We start from the raw sequence: 16,589 nt of genomic DNA, 5'->3' as shown, positions 1-16,589 counted from the left end.
TTAGTTGATGGGGAAACGCAGGCCTCCCACAGAACTACAACTCCCAGGAGGCCTTGCCACTGCTCCGCAGAAGAACGGCCAATGGCACGCGGGCCATGTGGTTTCTCGGTATCCACTGCAGCCCTTCTAGGCTAAACCGGAACTCAGTTACCGTGATTCTCCTTCTCCCTCTCCCTACCGCCTTCTCTAATTGGTGAACTGGAAGGTTTTAAGGTAACCGAGCAGCTTGGCGGACCTCCAGGGGGGTGGGGAGAGAAACTCAACCCGGAAGTGACGATTTTCCCTCGCGCCCACGGTAAGAGGTTCCTAAGATGGCGGCGCGCAAGGGTCGGCGCCGCACGTGTGAGACAGAAGAACCCATGGAGGCAGAGTCCCGCGACTCGGGATCAGAGGATCCGGCCCAGGTCTACCTGCCCGGCCGGGGACCGCCGCTGCGCGAAGGAGAGGAATTGGTCATGGACGAGGAGGCCTATGTGCTGTACCACCGAGCGCAGACTGGTAGGGCTGGATACCCAGACTCCTGGGTCCTGAGGAAGGAGGGACCTGGAATCCTGGGTCCTGAGGAAGGAGGGAACTGGAATCCTGGGTCCTGAGGGGATCAGGTCCTGCGCTTTTAACTTAACAGGCGCTCTGAGAGAGAAGACTCGGCTCTAAGAGGGGTGATATGACACTGGAGGGGCCTGAGATCCCGCTATCCCTTCGTAACTTTCCAATCTCTCTTTCTCGCCCCAGGCGCCCCCTGTCTCAGCTTTGACATCGTCCGGGATCACCTTGGAGACAATCGGACAGAGTTTCCTCTTACGCTTTACCTGTGTGCTGGCACCCAGGCGGAGAGCGCCCAAAGCAACAGGTGGGTGAAACCTGAAGCTTTCCCAGAACCAGGAGTCCAAGTCCCCAACCTCTTACTGCCTCAGGGTCCAGGATTCAGCCTCCAGCACCCCACTCCCCAGGACCCCGGAGGTAGGGCTTCCAGCTTCTGCCTCTCTCAGACCCAGAAGTTGGCGTTTCCGTCTTCCCTCCTCCCAGAGGACCCTGACATCCAGCGCCTTAGTCACCTCACACTTTCCCCCAGATTAATGATGCTTCGGATGCACAATCTACACGGGACGAAGCCCCCGCCATCAGAGGACAGTGATGAAGAGGAGGAGGAAGATGAAGAGGATGAAGAAGAGCGGAAGCCTCAGCTAGAGCTGGCTATGGTGCCCCACTATGGTGGCATCAACCGAGTTCGGGTACGTACAGTCTGAGGGTTCCGCTCCACAACCTCTGGAGCGCACCCCACCCCTCCTGTCCACACGGGCACCTCCTTGTGCCCTGCTGCGTTTGGGAAAGCGTCAGGCTTGTAATTTGCCATGTTCATTTGTGTGTGTCCTAGCTATTCTGAGTTGTCACTGGGTGCTAGGTGCTGTGGAGGTACTTTTTATGTCTTTCTGTAAAATGCTGAGAGTTAACAAAACTGGCCTGATGTGAGGATACAACAGAATGAGTAACATACGATTATTTCAGGTGCTTAGAAATAGCATCTGGTTGCAGTGTGTCTGTGTGGTTTCTTGTTATTTGCTTTAGGAACTGTTCTGGGCTGTGGTGTCACTTTTGTGGTTCAGGGTGATAGCATCTTCTGATGAGGTGGGCGTGTGAATTAAATGAGATGACACATAAACAGCAGTCCTTGCTGCGTGTCTCCACTGAAGTGTTTCTGTGTTTCAGGCGCCGTTCTAGACCCCAGGGACCTACAGGGGGCCAGAGGTGTCAGGCTGCAGGAAACCTACCTGCTAGTGGAGAAGGGAGCAAGAACAAACTAAGTAGATGTGTACTATGTCAAAGGTGCTAAGTGTTGTAGAGGAAAACTAAAGTCAGGTAAGGAGGTGAGGGTGTTTCGGAGTAGATTGCTATTTTATTTTATTTTTTTAAGATTTTGTTTATTTTTAGAGACAAGGGAAGGGGAGGAGAAAGAGGGAGAGAAACATCAATGTGGTTGCCTCTTGCGCACCCCCTCCTGGGGACCTGGCCCACAACCCAGGCATGTGCCCTGACTGGGAATCAAACCAGTGACCTTTCAGTTCACAGGCCAGCACTTAATCCGCTGAAACCACACCAGCCTGGGCTGACTGGTATTTTAAAGGGATCTCTGTGGCTGCTGTGTTGGGAATAGGCTGCAGGGAAGCAAGGACAGAGTCCCGTAAGAGGCAGTAGTTCAGGGAAGGATGGCATCAGCAGTGACGCGTGTGACAATAGAGGCAGCTAGAAGGGGTTAGAAGTGGTGCGTTTTTAGTGGGACCAACATAGGTGGCAGGTGTGAGGAAGGGACAAGTAGAAAGAAAGTTTGGGGAGCAGTAGGTTGAGGTCGTTGGGTAGGAGCTTGGCTTTGCTCTTGTGAAGGCTGAATGGTCAGTGTGATAGGAATCAGGTTCAAGGGGGGTCAGGGCTAGGGTCTACTGGAAACCCTGAGGCTGGATCTCCTTGTGAGCAAACGGACGGGGGACTGAGGCCTGTGACTGTCCAACCTTGAGAAGGTTACAGGTGGTGGGAATCACAGTCTCGATTCCCAGGGGCCTTGGAGTTTTGTTCTCCCCCCACCACCGCCTCTCCCACAGGGCGGGAAGTTGTCACAGGCACCAAGCTGGCCTTGCAGGCTGTGGTCCTTTCCCACAAGGGCTTCTGCGGTTGCAGTCCCAGCCCAGGGAGTGGGGGGCCAGGGTCTGAGGAACCAGAGCCCTAGTTCTCAGGGAAGCCAGGAGCCATGGTCACTACCCTGGGCTTCCCATCCCAACTCAGCTCCTCTCCCGTCTCCCCCACAGGTGTCTTGGCTGGGCGAGGAGCCGGTGGCCGGGGTGTGGTCAGAGAAGGGCCAGGTGGAGGTGTTCGTACTGCGGCGGCTCCTGCAGGTGGTTGATGACCCCCAGGCCCTGGCGATCTTCCTCCGGGACGAGCAAGCCCGTGTGAAGCCCATCTTCACCTTCGCTGGCCACATGGGCGAGGGCTTTGCCCTGGACTGGTCCCCCCGCGTGCCTGGTGAGGCCCTGGGGTGTGCGCTTGGTCCTGGGTGGTGAGAGGGGGCAGGGTCTGCAGCCGGGGTTGGGGGCAGTGCTCTGAGACTCCAGGGGAGGGAGTGAGTGATGGCCAGCTGGGACCGGGGGCGTCCTGACTCTCTTCCTCAGGTCGCCTGCTGACGGGTGACTGTCAGAAGAACATCCACCTCTGGACGCCTACGGATGGCGGCTCCTGGCATGTGGACCAGCGGCCATTTGTGGGCCACACACGCTCCGTGGAGGACCTGCAGTGGTCCCCGACCGAGGACACGGTGAGGGAGGGCTGGGCCCGTGACTGGCACCTGGGCCTGGGGGGGGGGGGTCAGGGGGGCCCTGGGTCACTCCGACTCCTCTTCCAGGTATTCGCCTCCTGCTCAGCGGACGCCTCCGTTCGCATCTGGGACATCCGGGCAGCCCCCAGCAAGGCCTGCATGCTCACCACTGCCACCGCCCACGACGGGGACGTCAACGTCATCAACTGGAGCCACCGGGAGCCCTTCCTGCTCAGTGGTGGGGATGACGGCGCCCTCAAGGTCTGGGACCTTCGGCAGTTCAAGGTGCTTTCTCAGCCGGGCTCCCAGGGCTGGGGTAGCTCCTGTTCCCGCAGCCACTAGGATCTGTGGGCTTTCCCTCCATGGGTGACTTTCTGCACCAGCACTGGGAAAGCCCTTTGCATTGGGGTCTAGCCCCTGGGGTGCAGATGAGGAAACAGGCCCAGCAAGCGGACCACTGGTGTGGACTCACTCACTCTACCAGCCAGAGAGCTGACAGGAGGCAGAGACTACAGTTCCCGTGCGGGGGTCCGTGCAGCTGGCTGGGCTGCTGGGGGCTCAAGGGCTCCGGGAGCTGTGGTTTTGCCTTTTAGTGGATTTTATAGACTCATCAGAGACTTGGAGCCCAGCTCACTCGTTGCAAGAGAGGACACCAAGGCATAGCAAGGACAGGCACAGGCGTGACTGTGGCCAGGGTGGACTTTGTAGGCTGAGAGGGGCTCTGGGCAGGAGAAATTGCCGCTTTCAGGGTCCCTCTGAGCAAAGCCTATGTCTCCGTGCCTTCCCGGGATCACCGGGTTGCCATCTTTTTCCCCCTCCGGTGTCACAGGTTCCAGATAATCAGCCCGAGGCAGGTGACTGGCCAGGTCTCATGGCCGAGTTGATTCCCTGTTGGAAATAGGGAGCCACCTCTCCACATTAGAGAGACCCACCCCCACAGCACCTTTGTTTAGGGAGAGTGTCTTCATTCTTTACACCGGCTACTTCTGGAGCCTGGGAGCCGTGTTCTGCCCCTGTAAGGCCCTGGACTCAGTGGGGGAAGCACTTGCAGAACCATATGTTCCCACCCCCCCAGGGGGGTACTCTTTGCAGGTGAAACCACGGTCCCAAGCAGCCCTGGGACGTTACACCTTTATGACCAGTTATACTTTGCTAGCTGTCCCTTTCAGAGAATCTGGGCTTGTGGGGGCATGAGGGTACAGCCCTGGTGGACCCCAAATCCAGGGAGGGGTTGGGGACTTGGGCTGGGGTACCCCAGGAGTCAGGCTGAGGTGCTCAAATGCCTGTTTTCCCACAGTCTGGCTCCCCAGTGGCCACCTTCAAGCAGCACGTGGCCCCTGTGACCTCCGTCGAGTGGCATCCCCAGGACAGTGGGGTCTTCGCGGCCTCGGGCGCAGACAACCAGATCACACAGTGGGACCTGGCGGTGGAGCGGGACCCCGAGGTGGGCACCCCGGAGACCGACCCCAGCCTGGCAGACCTCCCGCAGCAGCTGCTGTTCGTACACCAGGGCGAGACGGAGCTCAAGGAGCTGCACTGGCACCCGCAGTGCCCCGGGGTCCTGGTCAGCACCGCCCTGTCTGGCCTCACCGTCTTCCGCACCATCAGTGTCTGAGGGGCCTGGCGCCTGGGGACCAAAGTTCAAATTGGATCCCCTGGAAGAGACTCACTCAGCCGTCCACCGCCCCTCCCAGAGAAGGACCTCGCTTGGCCCACTAGCCGCCGTGGGGGCTTCTCTGGGACTTACTGTGCTTTGAAAGAGTTCGTTGGCTCTGGTGACCCCCTCTGGCCGAGGGACGGGATTGACCCACAGCTCTAAAAGAACTTGGTTTGGCCTGATGACCCCCGCAGCCAAAGGACTAGGTTTGACCCGTGGCCCTCTGAAACCGCCTGGTCTGACTGCAGGGACCCCACCCGCCGGAAGACTTGGCTCAGCCCAGTGATCCCCCCACCCCCCTTCAGAGGACTCTATTGGCCCATTTCCAGGGGTCTTGGTGTGGCCCCCGTTGCTGTGGATATTTTGTCAGCTGCCACACCTGGCCCGCCCCTTTGGCCCCAGGGAACTCAGTGGCTTTACAAGGACCAGGTTTGAGGGGTGGGTTTGCCAGTGGGATTAGGGTCGGCCCCTTCCTGCCACCAGGACTAACCATGGGCCTCTCCCCTCCTCTGTGTGCTGAAGGCAGGCACTGTGGGGCAGGAAAGTTGGGGCTCCTGAGAGGAAGTAAAGGACCAGAAGAGGCTTGACGTGTGTGAGGTCCATCCTGGGAGGAGATGGGAGGAGGGGCAGGAGTCTGTTCCACGCCATCTGGAGCTCCCTCGGGGGTCTCGGGAGGGTATCTCACCCGGGACCCCAACTTTCCAAGGCTTATCTCCAGGAACCAGGGAGCCCCCGTTTCTCCTCCCATCACTGTCCCCTTGTCGTGATCTCCCCGCTTCTGTGTGCCTCATTCATGGCCCTGTCTTCCTGTCTCCTGGCCCCCACGCTCTGTCCCTGACCCCAACCCCTTCTGCACCTCTGCCACCATCTCCTCTCCAGCTTGCTTGGGCTGCGGCCCAGCGGCCTGCCTGGCCGTCCTCCCTGGCTCCCCCTCTGCGGCTCTGAGCTGGCCCCACCCCCTGCCCCCCCTCAGGCCTCTGATCCGCCTGTGGACATAGAGGTCGAGCGCCCAGCACAAGGCCCCCAGGGCCAAGGACTGACTGCAGCCTCTCAGCGCCCAGAGGGGCCTCCAGCAGAGGGCATGGGGGTGGGCCGCCCCACCAGGTATGTGTTCCAAGCGGAGGTCCTGAGCAGGCGTCCAGGGGCTAGGGGCCACCCCACCTCCTTCCACCCCTGCCCCCCACCCTGCTGGCTTAGGCATCTCTTCCCCTGCATCCCTGCCGCATCCTCGCTGTCCCCCTTCAGACAGGTCCTGTCTTACCCCAGGGATAGTCCAGCCCCAGGACAGTTCCTCCTTTCAAGTTCCGTGCCCCCAACTCTCAACCCGTCAATGTTTTCTGCCTTTTTTCCCTGCCCCCCACCCTCCATCTCAACAGCCTCTTTCTTGCCCCATCTCCAAGTCTTCCATTGGTCTGTCTGCCCAGCTCCACCTCCCCGTCCTTCCGTTTCCTAAGCCATGGTCTCCCCTTCCCATCGCTCCTCCTCTGCCCGTCTGTTTCTGTCTCTCTCTCTGCCTGGGCCTCTGTCCCCCTCATCCTGCCACCAGTGTCTTTCCCCCTCCCCCTGGGACTGTCCTCCTACCCCTGGGTCTTCCCTTCCCTCTGGGTCTCTCTCTCTGTCCAGGTCTCTGTCTCTCTATGGGTCCCTGCCCACCCTCCCCCATCTCTGTTCTTCCCTCTGTCTCAGGCTCCCTCTCAGCCCCTGTACCTTTCTCTTTCCCCAGTCTCCACCCCTACACCCCTCCAACCTGCCTCCCAGACCCCACAGGGAGGTGGGGGGTAGGGGAAACACTCGGGAAGAGTGTCAAAGTGTGGGTTTCTTTGGGGGGAGAGGGAGGGAGGTTGGGCCTGGAGGCGGAGCTTCTTGGCCCCAGATTAGGCGGTGACTTTGAGACCAAGTTAAGGCACCTTAAGCCCCCTGTCTCCTTTATATGGAAACATTAAGCTGCTCTGACAGGTGGGGGGGGGGAGGTGCAGGGGGAGGACTTTAGGCCCTGGAGCCTTTCCCTTGGGCCCTGCCTTTGTCAGGGAGGGGTCACCCCTGAAGGCTGGGCCCTGTTGGGCGCAGACAGGCCCCCGGGAGGTGAAGCCCCCACCCCGCTGCTCTGGGAAGTGGACAGTGGTGTCTGCCCTTGTGGGCTGAGTATGGGCCTTGGGGATTTATTTAGGAGGCAGAGCCCTGGGCTGGAAAGGCTCAGGGCCTCTCAGCCAACCTTGCACTGCACGGGCCTGGCCAGGTCTCTGAGCTGCTCCCCAACCCGTGAGGCAGACCAATGACCCTGCCCTCCCAGTGTTCTGGCAGTCCAGGTGAGCTGTGGGGTCTGGGGGAGTCCAGTGGCTGGGCTGTGGACACCCGAGGGGAGCTGGTCCTGAGGCCCAGGACGCAGTGGGTGCTTGGGACATCCTGCGGCTTGAGGCTCAGGCTTTGGCACCCAAGCAGCCCAGGTGGGGGTCCAGGGTTTGCCATTCCCCGACTGAGGGGCCTGGGCCCAGGGACAGGCCTGCGGCTGTTTCCTCCCCTGTAGAGAGCAAAGTCCCCGGGGTCCTGGTCAGAGATGGGGTACGATGAGGCCCATCCTGGGATGGCTGGGATAGCGGGAAGCCAGCCCGCTTCCCGACACCCTGTCACCCATGGCTCCCGAGAGGGGGCTCGTACAGAGCGGGGATTCCCAGGCAGGAGAGGACCACAGATGAGGTCAGAGCCTGGACCCTGACATCAAACCTGCCCCCTTCAGCAACTAGCCTCAGTTTCCCCACTCCAGAAGAACCATCTCTAACAGCCGGATCAGTTAAAGGTGAAAAAAGAGCTGGGGTATGTTGTGGGTGCTGGACACAGCCAGACCCAGTCCACCCTGACCCAGGCCCCAGCTTTGCCTCCGTGGAATGGGCGAAATAAACCCTGGGTGGCCATGGGCAGCAGGTGCAGAGCAGGAGGCCAGGGTGGGCTGGGAGGGGCACCCGTAGGTATTGAACTTCACCTTGACTAGTAGCCATCTCCTCGGATTGAGTGCCCCCAGCCCTGCCGAGAAGACCATCAGGATCCCAGAGCCTGGCACGGGCACAGAGTACCCAGGTGCTTGGTAAATATTGATGGAGCCCATATGCCAACTATTTCACCCCTAGCCCAGACAGGTCCGGGGGATCCCTCCAATGCAGGGCCAGATGTTGACCTGGAGGGTCATGAGGTCCCTTCCCTCTGCCCGCCTCCACCCTGTCTAGCTGATGAGACCCCCTCCACCTCACAGATGAGGAAACAGAGGCTCCAGAAAAGGAAGTCAGTCATCCCAGGGCACATAGTGGGTCCGTAACTGAGCCAGGAGTGGGTCCTGGGTTTATATGACTAGAAGCCCTTCCTGACTTGAAGAAGTCCAGTTTCCCTATCTTATGGTTGAGGAAACTGAGGCTCAGAAGGACTCGCTCAAGGTCTGAGAGGAGGGAGCCTCGGGGTGTGTGTGTGTGTAACAGCTTCACTGAAAGGTAATTTACATACCATTCCACTCGCACATCAAAGTGCACAGTTCAAGGGTTCCAGTATATTCCCAGTTGTGTGATTATTACCGCATTCGATTTTGGAACACTTTTATATGCCCAGTAAGGAACGCCATGTCCTCTGGCTGCCATTCCCTGACCCTTCCGCCCACACTAGGCATGACTCGTCCACTTTCTGAATGTGTACATTTCCCACTCTGGACATTTCATATAAATGAAGTATACAATACGTGTGGTCTTGTGATTGGCTTCTTTCACTTAATATTTTCAAGGTTCAAACATGTAACATGTGTCAGAACTTTCTTTTTTTAAAAGACTTTATTTATCTTATTTTTAGACAGAGGGGAAAGGAGGGAGAAAGAGAGGGAACTAAACATCAACGTGTGGTTACCTCTCACGTGCCCCCTGCCCTGACTGGGAATCAAACCAGCGACACTTTGGTTCGCAGGCCGGTGCTCAATCCACTGAGCCACACCAGCCAGGGCAGAACGAACTTTCTTTTCAATACTGGGTAGTACTTCACTGTGTGGAAATCCTACATTTTATTTCCATTTATCAGTCGTTGGCCATTGGGTGGTTTCCATCTTCCGGCTGTTGTGAATAGTGCCGCTGTGAACGTTTGGGCACAAGGGATGGGGGGACACCTTTTATTTCTCTTGAGAAATACCTAGGAGTAGAATTTCTGGACCACATGGCCACTCTATGTTTAACCATTTACGGAACTGCCAGACTGGGGAGGGTGCCAATTTCTCCACATCCTTGTCAACGCTTATTTTCTGCTTTATGTATTGTTTCACAGTATGGCCATGGTATGTAGGTGCGAAGTGACATCTCATGCTAGACTCATTAGCATCCCTGATGGCCAATGAGGGTGATATTTTCATGTGCTCATCGGCTACTGGTAGATGTTTTTTGGAGCAAAGTCTATTCAGATCCTTTGCCTATTTTTAAATTAGGTCGTGTTGTTATTATTGAGTCGTGAGGACTCTTTATTTATTGTAGATACAAATTTCTTTGCTATATGATTTGTAACTAGGTTCTCTTTTTGCCTTGTTGGTAGTGAGTGTCCTTTGAGGCACCAAAGTTTTTAACTTCGATGAAGCTCAGTATATCTTTTTTTTCCCTTTTGTTGCTTGTGCTTTCCGAGCTTTTTTAAAAGATCTTATTTATTTATTTAGAGACAGAGAGGGGAAGGGAGGGAGAAAGAGAAGGAGAGAAACATCAGTGTGAGAGAGAAACATTGACTGGTTGCCTCTTGCACAAGCCCCAACTGGGGACTGGCCTGCAACCCAGGCATGTGCCCTGACCCCTGAATCCAACCCGCAACATTCGAGGGAGGATGCTCAATCAACTGAGCCACGTGGGCTGGGGCCCTGAGCTTATTTCTGAACCATAGGGACCTCAGAGCTCCAGCTCACTTCCCGGTGCTGAATCCACTCTGAGAGGCAGTAGCCACTCGGTCATTATGAGTTCGGGCTCTGCAGCTAGACGGCTAGCACTGAAATCCCAGCTTCATCAGCTGTGACCATAGGCAAGCTCAACATACTGTGCCTCAGTTTCCTCTCTGTAAAATGGGGATAATGCTGTGAGGCCCAAATACAAAAATTCATGTAAAATGCTCAAAACAGTGTCTGGCGCTGTATAAATGTCGGCTCCGATTATTGGGGCGCTTGCTACAACGGTGTTGTCCTGGCCTTAGTTTTGTCTCTGTCATTACAAGTATTGTTGTCATTGTCATGGACGATGTACTGTTTTGACTTTCAAGATGATTACCTTTCCACCCGTTTGCCCGATGAGACCGTAAGGCCCAGGGAGCCTGCCCACCCATTCCTGGCACCTCTGATGTTTCTGCCCATTTCTTGTCCCCGCAGGTTTGGGGTGCCCTCCCCCCACTAGTCCAAGTGGAGGGGTTGTCCCCATCCAATGGGCCTGGCCAGGGCCCTGCGCCGCCTGAGCGGCGCCCTGGAGTCGGGGGACAGAAGGGCAGGCGATGAGGAGGAGGCCGGGCCAGGGCTGTGCCGAAACGGGTGGGCGCCAGCACCCTCGCCAGTGGGGCGGCGCCGCGGGCGCTTCGTCAAGAAGGACGGCCACTGCAACGTGCGCTTCGTGAACCTGGGTGGCCAGGGTGCGCGTTACCTGAGCGACTTGTTCACCACGTGCGTGGACGTGCGCTGGCGCTGGATGTGCCTGCTCTTCTCCTGCTCCTTCCTCGCCTCCTGGCTGCTCTTCGGCCTGGCCTTCTGGCTCATCGCCTCGCTGCACGGCGACCTGGCTGCGCCGCCGCCACCCGCTCCCTGCTTCTCCCACGTGGCCAGCTTCCTGGCCGCCTTCCTGTTCGCGCTGGAGACGCAGACGTCCATCGGCTACGGCGTGCGCAGCGTCACCGAGGAGTGCCCGGCCGCGGTGGCCGCTGTGGTGCTGCAGTGCATCGCGGGCTGCGTGCTGGACGCCTTCGTCGTGGGCGCCGTCATGGCCAAGATGGCCAAGCCCAAGAAGCGCAACGAGACGCTCGTGTTCAGCGAGAACGCCGTCCTGGCATTGCGCGACCACCGCCTCTGCCTCATGTGGCGCGTCGGAAACCTGCGCCGCAGCCACCTCGTTGAGGCCCACGTGCGGGCCCAGCTGCTGCAGGTGCCAGGCCACCGCCCCAGGGAGGGGCGGTTCGCGGGGTGGAGAGGGACCCTGAGGCATTGTGGGAGATGTAGGCCTGAGGGCGAGATGCGCGTCGGCCCTGAAGGGTGTGTGGACTACAATTCCCAGCAGCCTCTCAGACAGGGCCCTTCCAGCTCCACCTGTAGCCTGTGCTTGAGTCCAGCTAGGAACTGTTGTAGATGTGAACCCAACTCTTCCTGAGGGCCTAGACTTGAGACAGATTTTGAGACCTAAAGAGTGTCCTGGAACTTGAAGATGGGCCCCCTATGGGATTGTAGGAAATCTAAACCTGGACGGGGCCACACCTGGCCTGTAAAGGCGCTGAACTACAATTCCCAGAAGGCTCTGAGGGCAGTGAAAGTGCCCCGGATGGTAGTTTGAGAAGATGGAGTTTTGCAGCTGGTGTAAATCACCGCTCAGGTTTCCAATTCCCGGTGGCCTATGACTTGAGGCCTGGCCACTGTGGGATTGTGGGAGATATAGGTCCCAGGATGGGGGTTCAGGTCCATGGCCTCCGGGTATGGGGTCCCGCGGCCTTTGTGGAAACGTTGTTCCCCACCTCAGTGGCCCAATCTCTCCCACCGGCCTCCTGCTTGGAGGAGTACAGGGCCGCATTGGGAAACTCTTGAATTTTAGCTTCTCAGCAACGAACAAACAAAACAACAACTCCCATGGGCTCCTGGGTTAGTGATTCCCTCCCAGTGGCAAGAGGCTCTTTAGCGTTTCTAGAATTGTAGTCAAACTGCCCACATTCTAGGGCTAGCGGCCCTCGTCCCAGTAGGCACTTAATCTTGGGTTGAGGTTGGACTGGGGTGAGAGGGGGCAGGGTGGTGGTGGGAACTACAGCTCCCAGCAGTGACTGCGGTCTCTGGGACACAGACAAGTGGGAGAGCATGGGTGCCACCCCCCACCTCTGTCTCCTGGGAGGCATATTGTCTATTCCAGAAATCTGTGGGTTTCTGACATGGCCTGGGAGGTGGGTGTGCACCCGTGGGTGCGTGGGGGGTGGAACTGCCAGTGCCCGGCCTGTGGACCGCATACCCTCACCCCCACCACACCCAAACACCCATATACACCTGGGGTGCAGGGCTGCGGCTGCGTTGGGGGTGGGATGGGGGTGCGGAGAGCCCAGGGGCTAGCCTGGGTGGGGCACGGGATGTTGGCCCCAGATTGTCATCCTGGTTTATCTTTCTCTGGCCGCTGATTGAAAGCCACTGTTCTTTCCCTCTCCTCCAATTGCTGCTTGGATGTCATTCTTATCATCTGTTTCTTTGACTTCGTCTGCGCCACCTGTCCCGGTCTTCCTCTCTCCCTTATCTCTTCCTCGGGTTTCTAACCCCAAACCCTCTGGGTCTTTGTCCCCTCTTTCTCTGGGCTTCCATCCTCCTCCCCCTGGGCCTTTATCCCCCTCTCGCTGACACTCTGTCCCCTCCCTCCATGCCTCTGTCCTCCTTTCTTTCTGGGTCACCATCCCCCTCTCTGGGTTCTTCTACTCACCCCGCTGCTGTCACCACTGCCGATCTCTTCTTTCCCTGCATCTCTGTTCCTCTCTATCGCCATCTCTGTCTGCTTCCATCTCCATGCTCCCTGCTGTCTCTTTGGCCCCTTGTCTTTCACTGCAGCCTCGTGTGACCCCAGAAGGTGAGTACATACCGCTGGACCACCAGGATGTGGACGTGGGCTTTGATGGCGGCACCGATCGCATCTTCCTCGTGTCTCCCATCACCATCGTGCACGAGATCAACTCCTCCAGCCCCCTCTATGAACTTGGACGTGCCGAGCTGGCCCGGGCTGACTTTGAACTAGTGGTCATCCTTGAGGGCATGGTTGAGGCCACAGCTATGACCACACAGTGTCGCTCTTCATATCTCCCTGGGGAGCTGCTCTGGGGGCATCGTTTTGAGCCAGTCCTCTTTCAGCGCGGCTCCCAGTACGAGGTGGACTATCGCCACTTCCATCGTACTTATGAAGTCCCAGGGACACCAGTCTGTAGCGCCAAGGAGCTGGATGAACGGGCGGAACAGGGTTTCCACAGCCCCAAGTCTAGTTTCCCCGGCTCTCTGGCTGCATTTTGTTATGAGAACGAACTTGCTCTGAGCTGCTGCCAGGAGGAGGAGGAAGCCAACGAGGGGGACGAGGCGGAGGCAGAAGATGGGGCTGCCAGTTCCCGAGTACTCACACCAACTCTGGCACTGCCCCTGCCCCCGTGATGCCAGCTGGTATCCCCCCACTTGTACCCCCTTCCCAGAGGGAGCAAGGTGGAGAGATCGGGCCCTCTCCTGGGATGGGGCCAGGCCTGCTGGGTTAATTACTAGCCGGTGAAGCTCTGCCATGCCTAGTGGCCCCACCATGGACAGACTGGATCTTAATTCCTCTGCATTCTGTGCGCCTTCCTGAGACCCCTTTATCGGCTGGATTCCTGAGTCTCACCAGAGCTAACCAGAATTCTGGACCACCCAAGAGGCAAAGGCTGGTGGTTCTAGATTCTTCTATATGGCTGGCTTGGGTTGTTGAGCAGGGTCAGGAATCAATGGTATAGACTGCCCCCGGGGGGAGGAAGTTAGCAGTTCTTGAGCAGCGACAGAGGTCAAGAATTTATAAATCTGGACTGACCTGAGATTCAAGGGGCGGTAGCTTTGCGCTCAGCCCACCCTGTAGCACGTCTTTTTTTTCTAGACCACCTAAGGAGGGAAAGCTCTGGAATGCCCCAAGAATTCAGGGCTTTCTTGATTGACCAAAGTCAGGGAATGTTGACTGCAAGTCAGGAAAAGACCTGTGGTTCCAGAGAGCCCATGTTTTGAGATTCTGTAAGTCTAGATTGACCACAGAGACGAGCACTGGTGGTTCGAGAACAGGTTTGACCTAGACAGTAGAACTCCAGAAACTAAAGAGTTATGTTTCTAGAATGCACAAAGCAACGGAGAGTCTGTGGGTCTAGAAGGACTAACGTGACCGACTGGGAGTTCCTGATATAACTCCAGACCACTGGCTGTAGAACATCAAAGCGAGGGGGATAATCAGTGCTTTTAAATGATCCACAGGGTTTTGTTTTGTTTTGTTTTCCAAGTGCCATTCTAGAATGTCCAAAGGAATCAAGATTCTGTGGCTCTAGATTAATCACAGAGTCCAGGAAGGAGTGGCAAGTCTAGATGACTCCTTTGTAGTTCTGTAATGCCAAAAGGAACCCAGGCTTCAGGGACCCGGAGTTGTCCATTATCAAAACCTGGAAGTTCTAGAAGGTGGACTGAGCCCTTGACATGAGCATTTCTGGGCTGACCTAGAAGGTGAGGGCCCGGGCACGGCCCTGTGGGTAATGGGGCTAGTTACTGGGCAAGGGAAGGGAGAGGCCCAAGGCTGGTGAGTCTGCAGTGCTCTGGAACCCTTCACCTAGTGCAACTTGTCTGTTTCTTAAAGATGCTATAAATATGTGTATTATACATAATATAAATACAGATATCTATCTATGTTTTTCCCATGGTTCTTACAGAGGGGTTAGAAGTGGAGGTGGAGCTAATCGGAATGGGTGTGGTATAAGGATTCAGGAAGCTTCACTCTAAATCCCAACTCTACTCAAGTACTGCCTGACGTTGGGCAAATCACTCCTCTTTCCTCGCCTCGGCTTCCTCGTCTGTAAAAACGGGGCGTTGGAACTTGAACTCTCCAAGGGCCTTCCCAGCAAGATGATTCCTCACTCCGCTGAGGGTGAAGTGGGGCTGAGGGGCTTAGGGATTTCCCTGCTCTCCCTGGTGCGGGAGCGCATAGTCTTCCAGGGGCAGCTGCGATGGGAGACGCTCTTGGAAGCCTGCTGTGAACTTGGATGTCCGAATTACAGAGCAGGCAAGGTGCAGTGTGGGCCGTGGTGAAGGGCCAGAATCGCCTCCTCCCTGCTCTGGCTTGGGGGACAGGGGAAGGAGGTAGCTGTGGTTGCCAGGGGTACGTATGTGTTTAGGAAAGACTTGTCCCCCAGATTAAACCACTGGGAGCCCCAGTGCTGTTTCTGTGAGTGTGCTTCTGGGCCTGGCCTTTCCCCATGCTTCTATCTACCTAAGTGCCCAGCAGGCAGGGAGCCAGCCGCAGAAGGAACCAGTGCCAGGGAGGACATGTTCCCACCCCCGGTGTCCCGGGTTGGAGGGCGGGCACCGCCATGGCCCATCAGCCTGCCTAAGTGCTGCACCAACCCAGGTACCCCTCTGGGTTCCCCACCTCCCTTTATCCTTCAGAATCCCCATGTAATCACCGGATGGGATTAATTAGCTGGCTGCTCTACCAGCTCAGGGTGTCTGGGGTAGTCCCTGGGGCAATGGAAATTAGGGATGGAGAAGGATGTTAGGTGTGAGGTGAGGGGCAAGGTTCTGTTCAGAAGGAATGATTTTTGCTGGCACAGCCTGGGTTTCCGATGGGGAGAGCAGGGCCTGGGCCATGCATAAAGGTCAGTGAAGAGATTAGGAAGCTCCATGTCTAATCTGTCAGCTTAACCGGGTCCAAGCCCTGAATCTGTCCCCACCTGCCCGGCCCAGGGACGGCGAATGAGCATGAGGCCCAGACACCACCTCAGACCCAATTAGGGACCTGGTCGCGACAGGGTGCGCAAGTTCTCCATTCTGGCCGGGGTCCTGCACCCGCTTTGGCTGCAAGAAATGGGAGTGAGAGGCTGCGGCGGGAGGACCCTGAGAAGAGGGAGTGTAAGAAGAATAAGAGTGTAAGAGGAGGGGTAAACCTCAAGTGAGGCGAGGTGGGGAGGAAGGAAAGGACTCAGAAGCCGGGAAGGAATCAGAGAAGATGCAAGGGTGCTGAGGAAAGGGGAGTTGTCTTGTGGGGGGAGGATGCTAAAATAAGGGGAGGAGCTCTAGAGAGAGGTGGAGGGGCTTGAGGTAGGAGCGCCAGGAAGGCCGGAGCCTGAGCTTTCCCTATATTTGGCTTTCCCCTATTGTCCCATTCTCCTCGACAGATGTCAAATAGCATAACATTTCAAAGAAAGAATAAGGCTTTGTTCTACCACTTCTTAACTCTGAAGAGGCTGGGGTACATAGGGTGATGGGAAGGGGTAAGAAAAGGGTCTGGAGATCGGAGAAGCCAGAAGCCGGAGAAAGGAGGCCGAAGCTAGGCGAGCCAAAGCTGCTCCCGGTTGCGTGGCTACCGCTGCGGTCAAAAGGCAGCTTGATCGCTAGGAGGTGTGGCTTACGGAAACAACCCCTAGCTGTGGCCCTGCCGTCTGGCAACAAGACTAACAAAGTACCGACCCCCAGCAACGTATAACTAGCAGCCGGGCTGGATGAACTCGTATGCAAGCGTCCATAGCCCCCCGCAGCGGCGCAGGCCTCTACGTTCCAGCTTAGTCCCACCTCCGTGCAATTACTTTCCCAGGCTCTTCAGAGACGCGCTTTTGCTTGGGAGGCGGTGCCCAGCTCCCGGCCCGCACTCCGATTGGCCCCACACACCGTCTTCCTCCGGTAGGACCCTGCTACGTCTGCTCCTTGGGCGCTTATTGGCC

General features: G+C 57.1%; 2 protein-coding genes across 2 annotated transcripts; both read left to right on the top strand.

Moving 5' to 3' along the window:
- The first annotated feature begins 272 nt into the window (after positions 1-272).
- Positions 273-5,545, top strand: GRWD1 (glutamate rich WD repeat containing 1). Its single transcript, XM_053915562.2, has 7 exons — positions 273-498; positions 733-850; positions 1,073-1,232; positions 2,799-3,012; positions 3,159-3,301; positions 3,389-3,586; positions 4,599-5,545. The coding sequence occupies exons 1-7, from the start codon at positions 312-314 to the stop codon at positions 4,914-4,916; spliced, it is 1,338 nt and encodes a 445-aa protein (XP_053771537.1). The 5' UTR covers positions 273-311; the 3' UTR covers positions 4,917-5,545.
- Positions 5,546-10,369: 4,824 nt separating this feature from the next.
- Positions 10,370-14,540, top strand: KCNJ14 (potassium inwardly rectifying channel subfamily J member 14). Its single transcript, XM_024566468.3, has 2 exons — positions 10,370-11,077; positions 12,721-14,540. The coding sequence occupies exons 1-2, from the start codon at positions 10,370-10,372 to the stop codon at positions 13,306-13,308; spliced, it is 1,296 nt and encodes a 431-aa protein (XP_024422236.1). The 3' UTR covers positions 13,309-14,540.
- The last annotated feature ends 2,049 nt before the right edge of the window (positions 14,541-16,589 follow it).

This window comes from Desmodus rotundus, chromosome 12, assembly GCF_022682495.2.
Source record: "Desmodus rotundus isolate HL8 chromosome 12, HLdesRot8A.1, whole genome shotgun sequence".
NCBI lineage: Eukaryota > Metazoa > Chordata > Mammalia > Chiroptera > Phyllostomidae > Desmodus > Desmodus rotundus.
The sequence above is the reverse complement of the archived record's forward strand: the minus strand, read 5'-3'. Positions and strand labels throughout refer to the sequence as shown.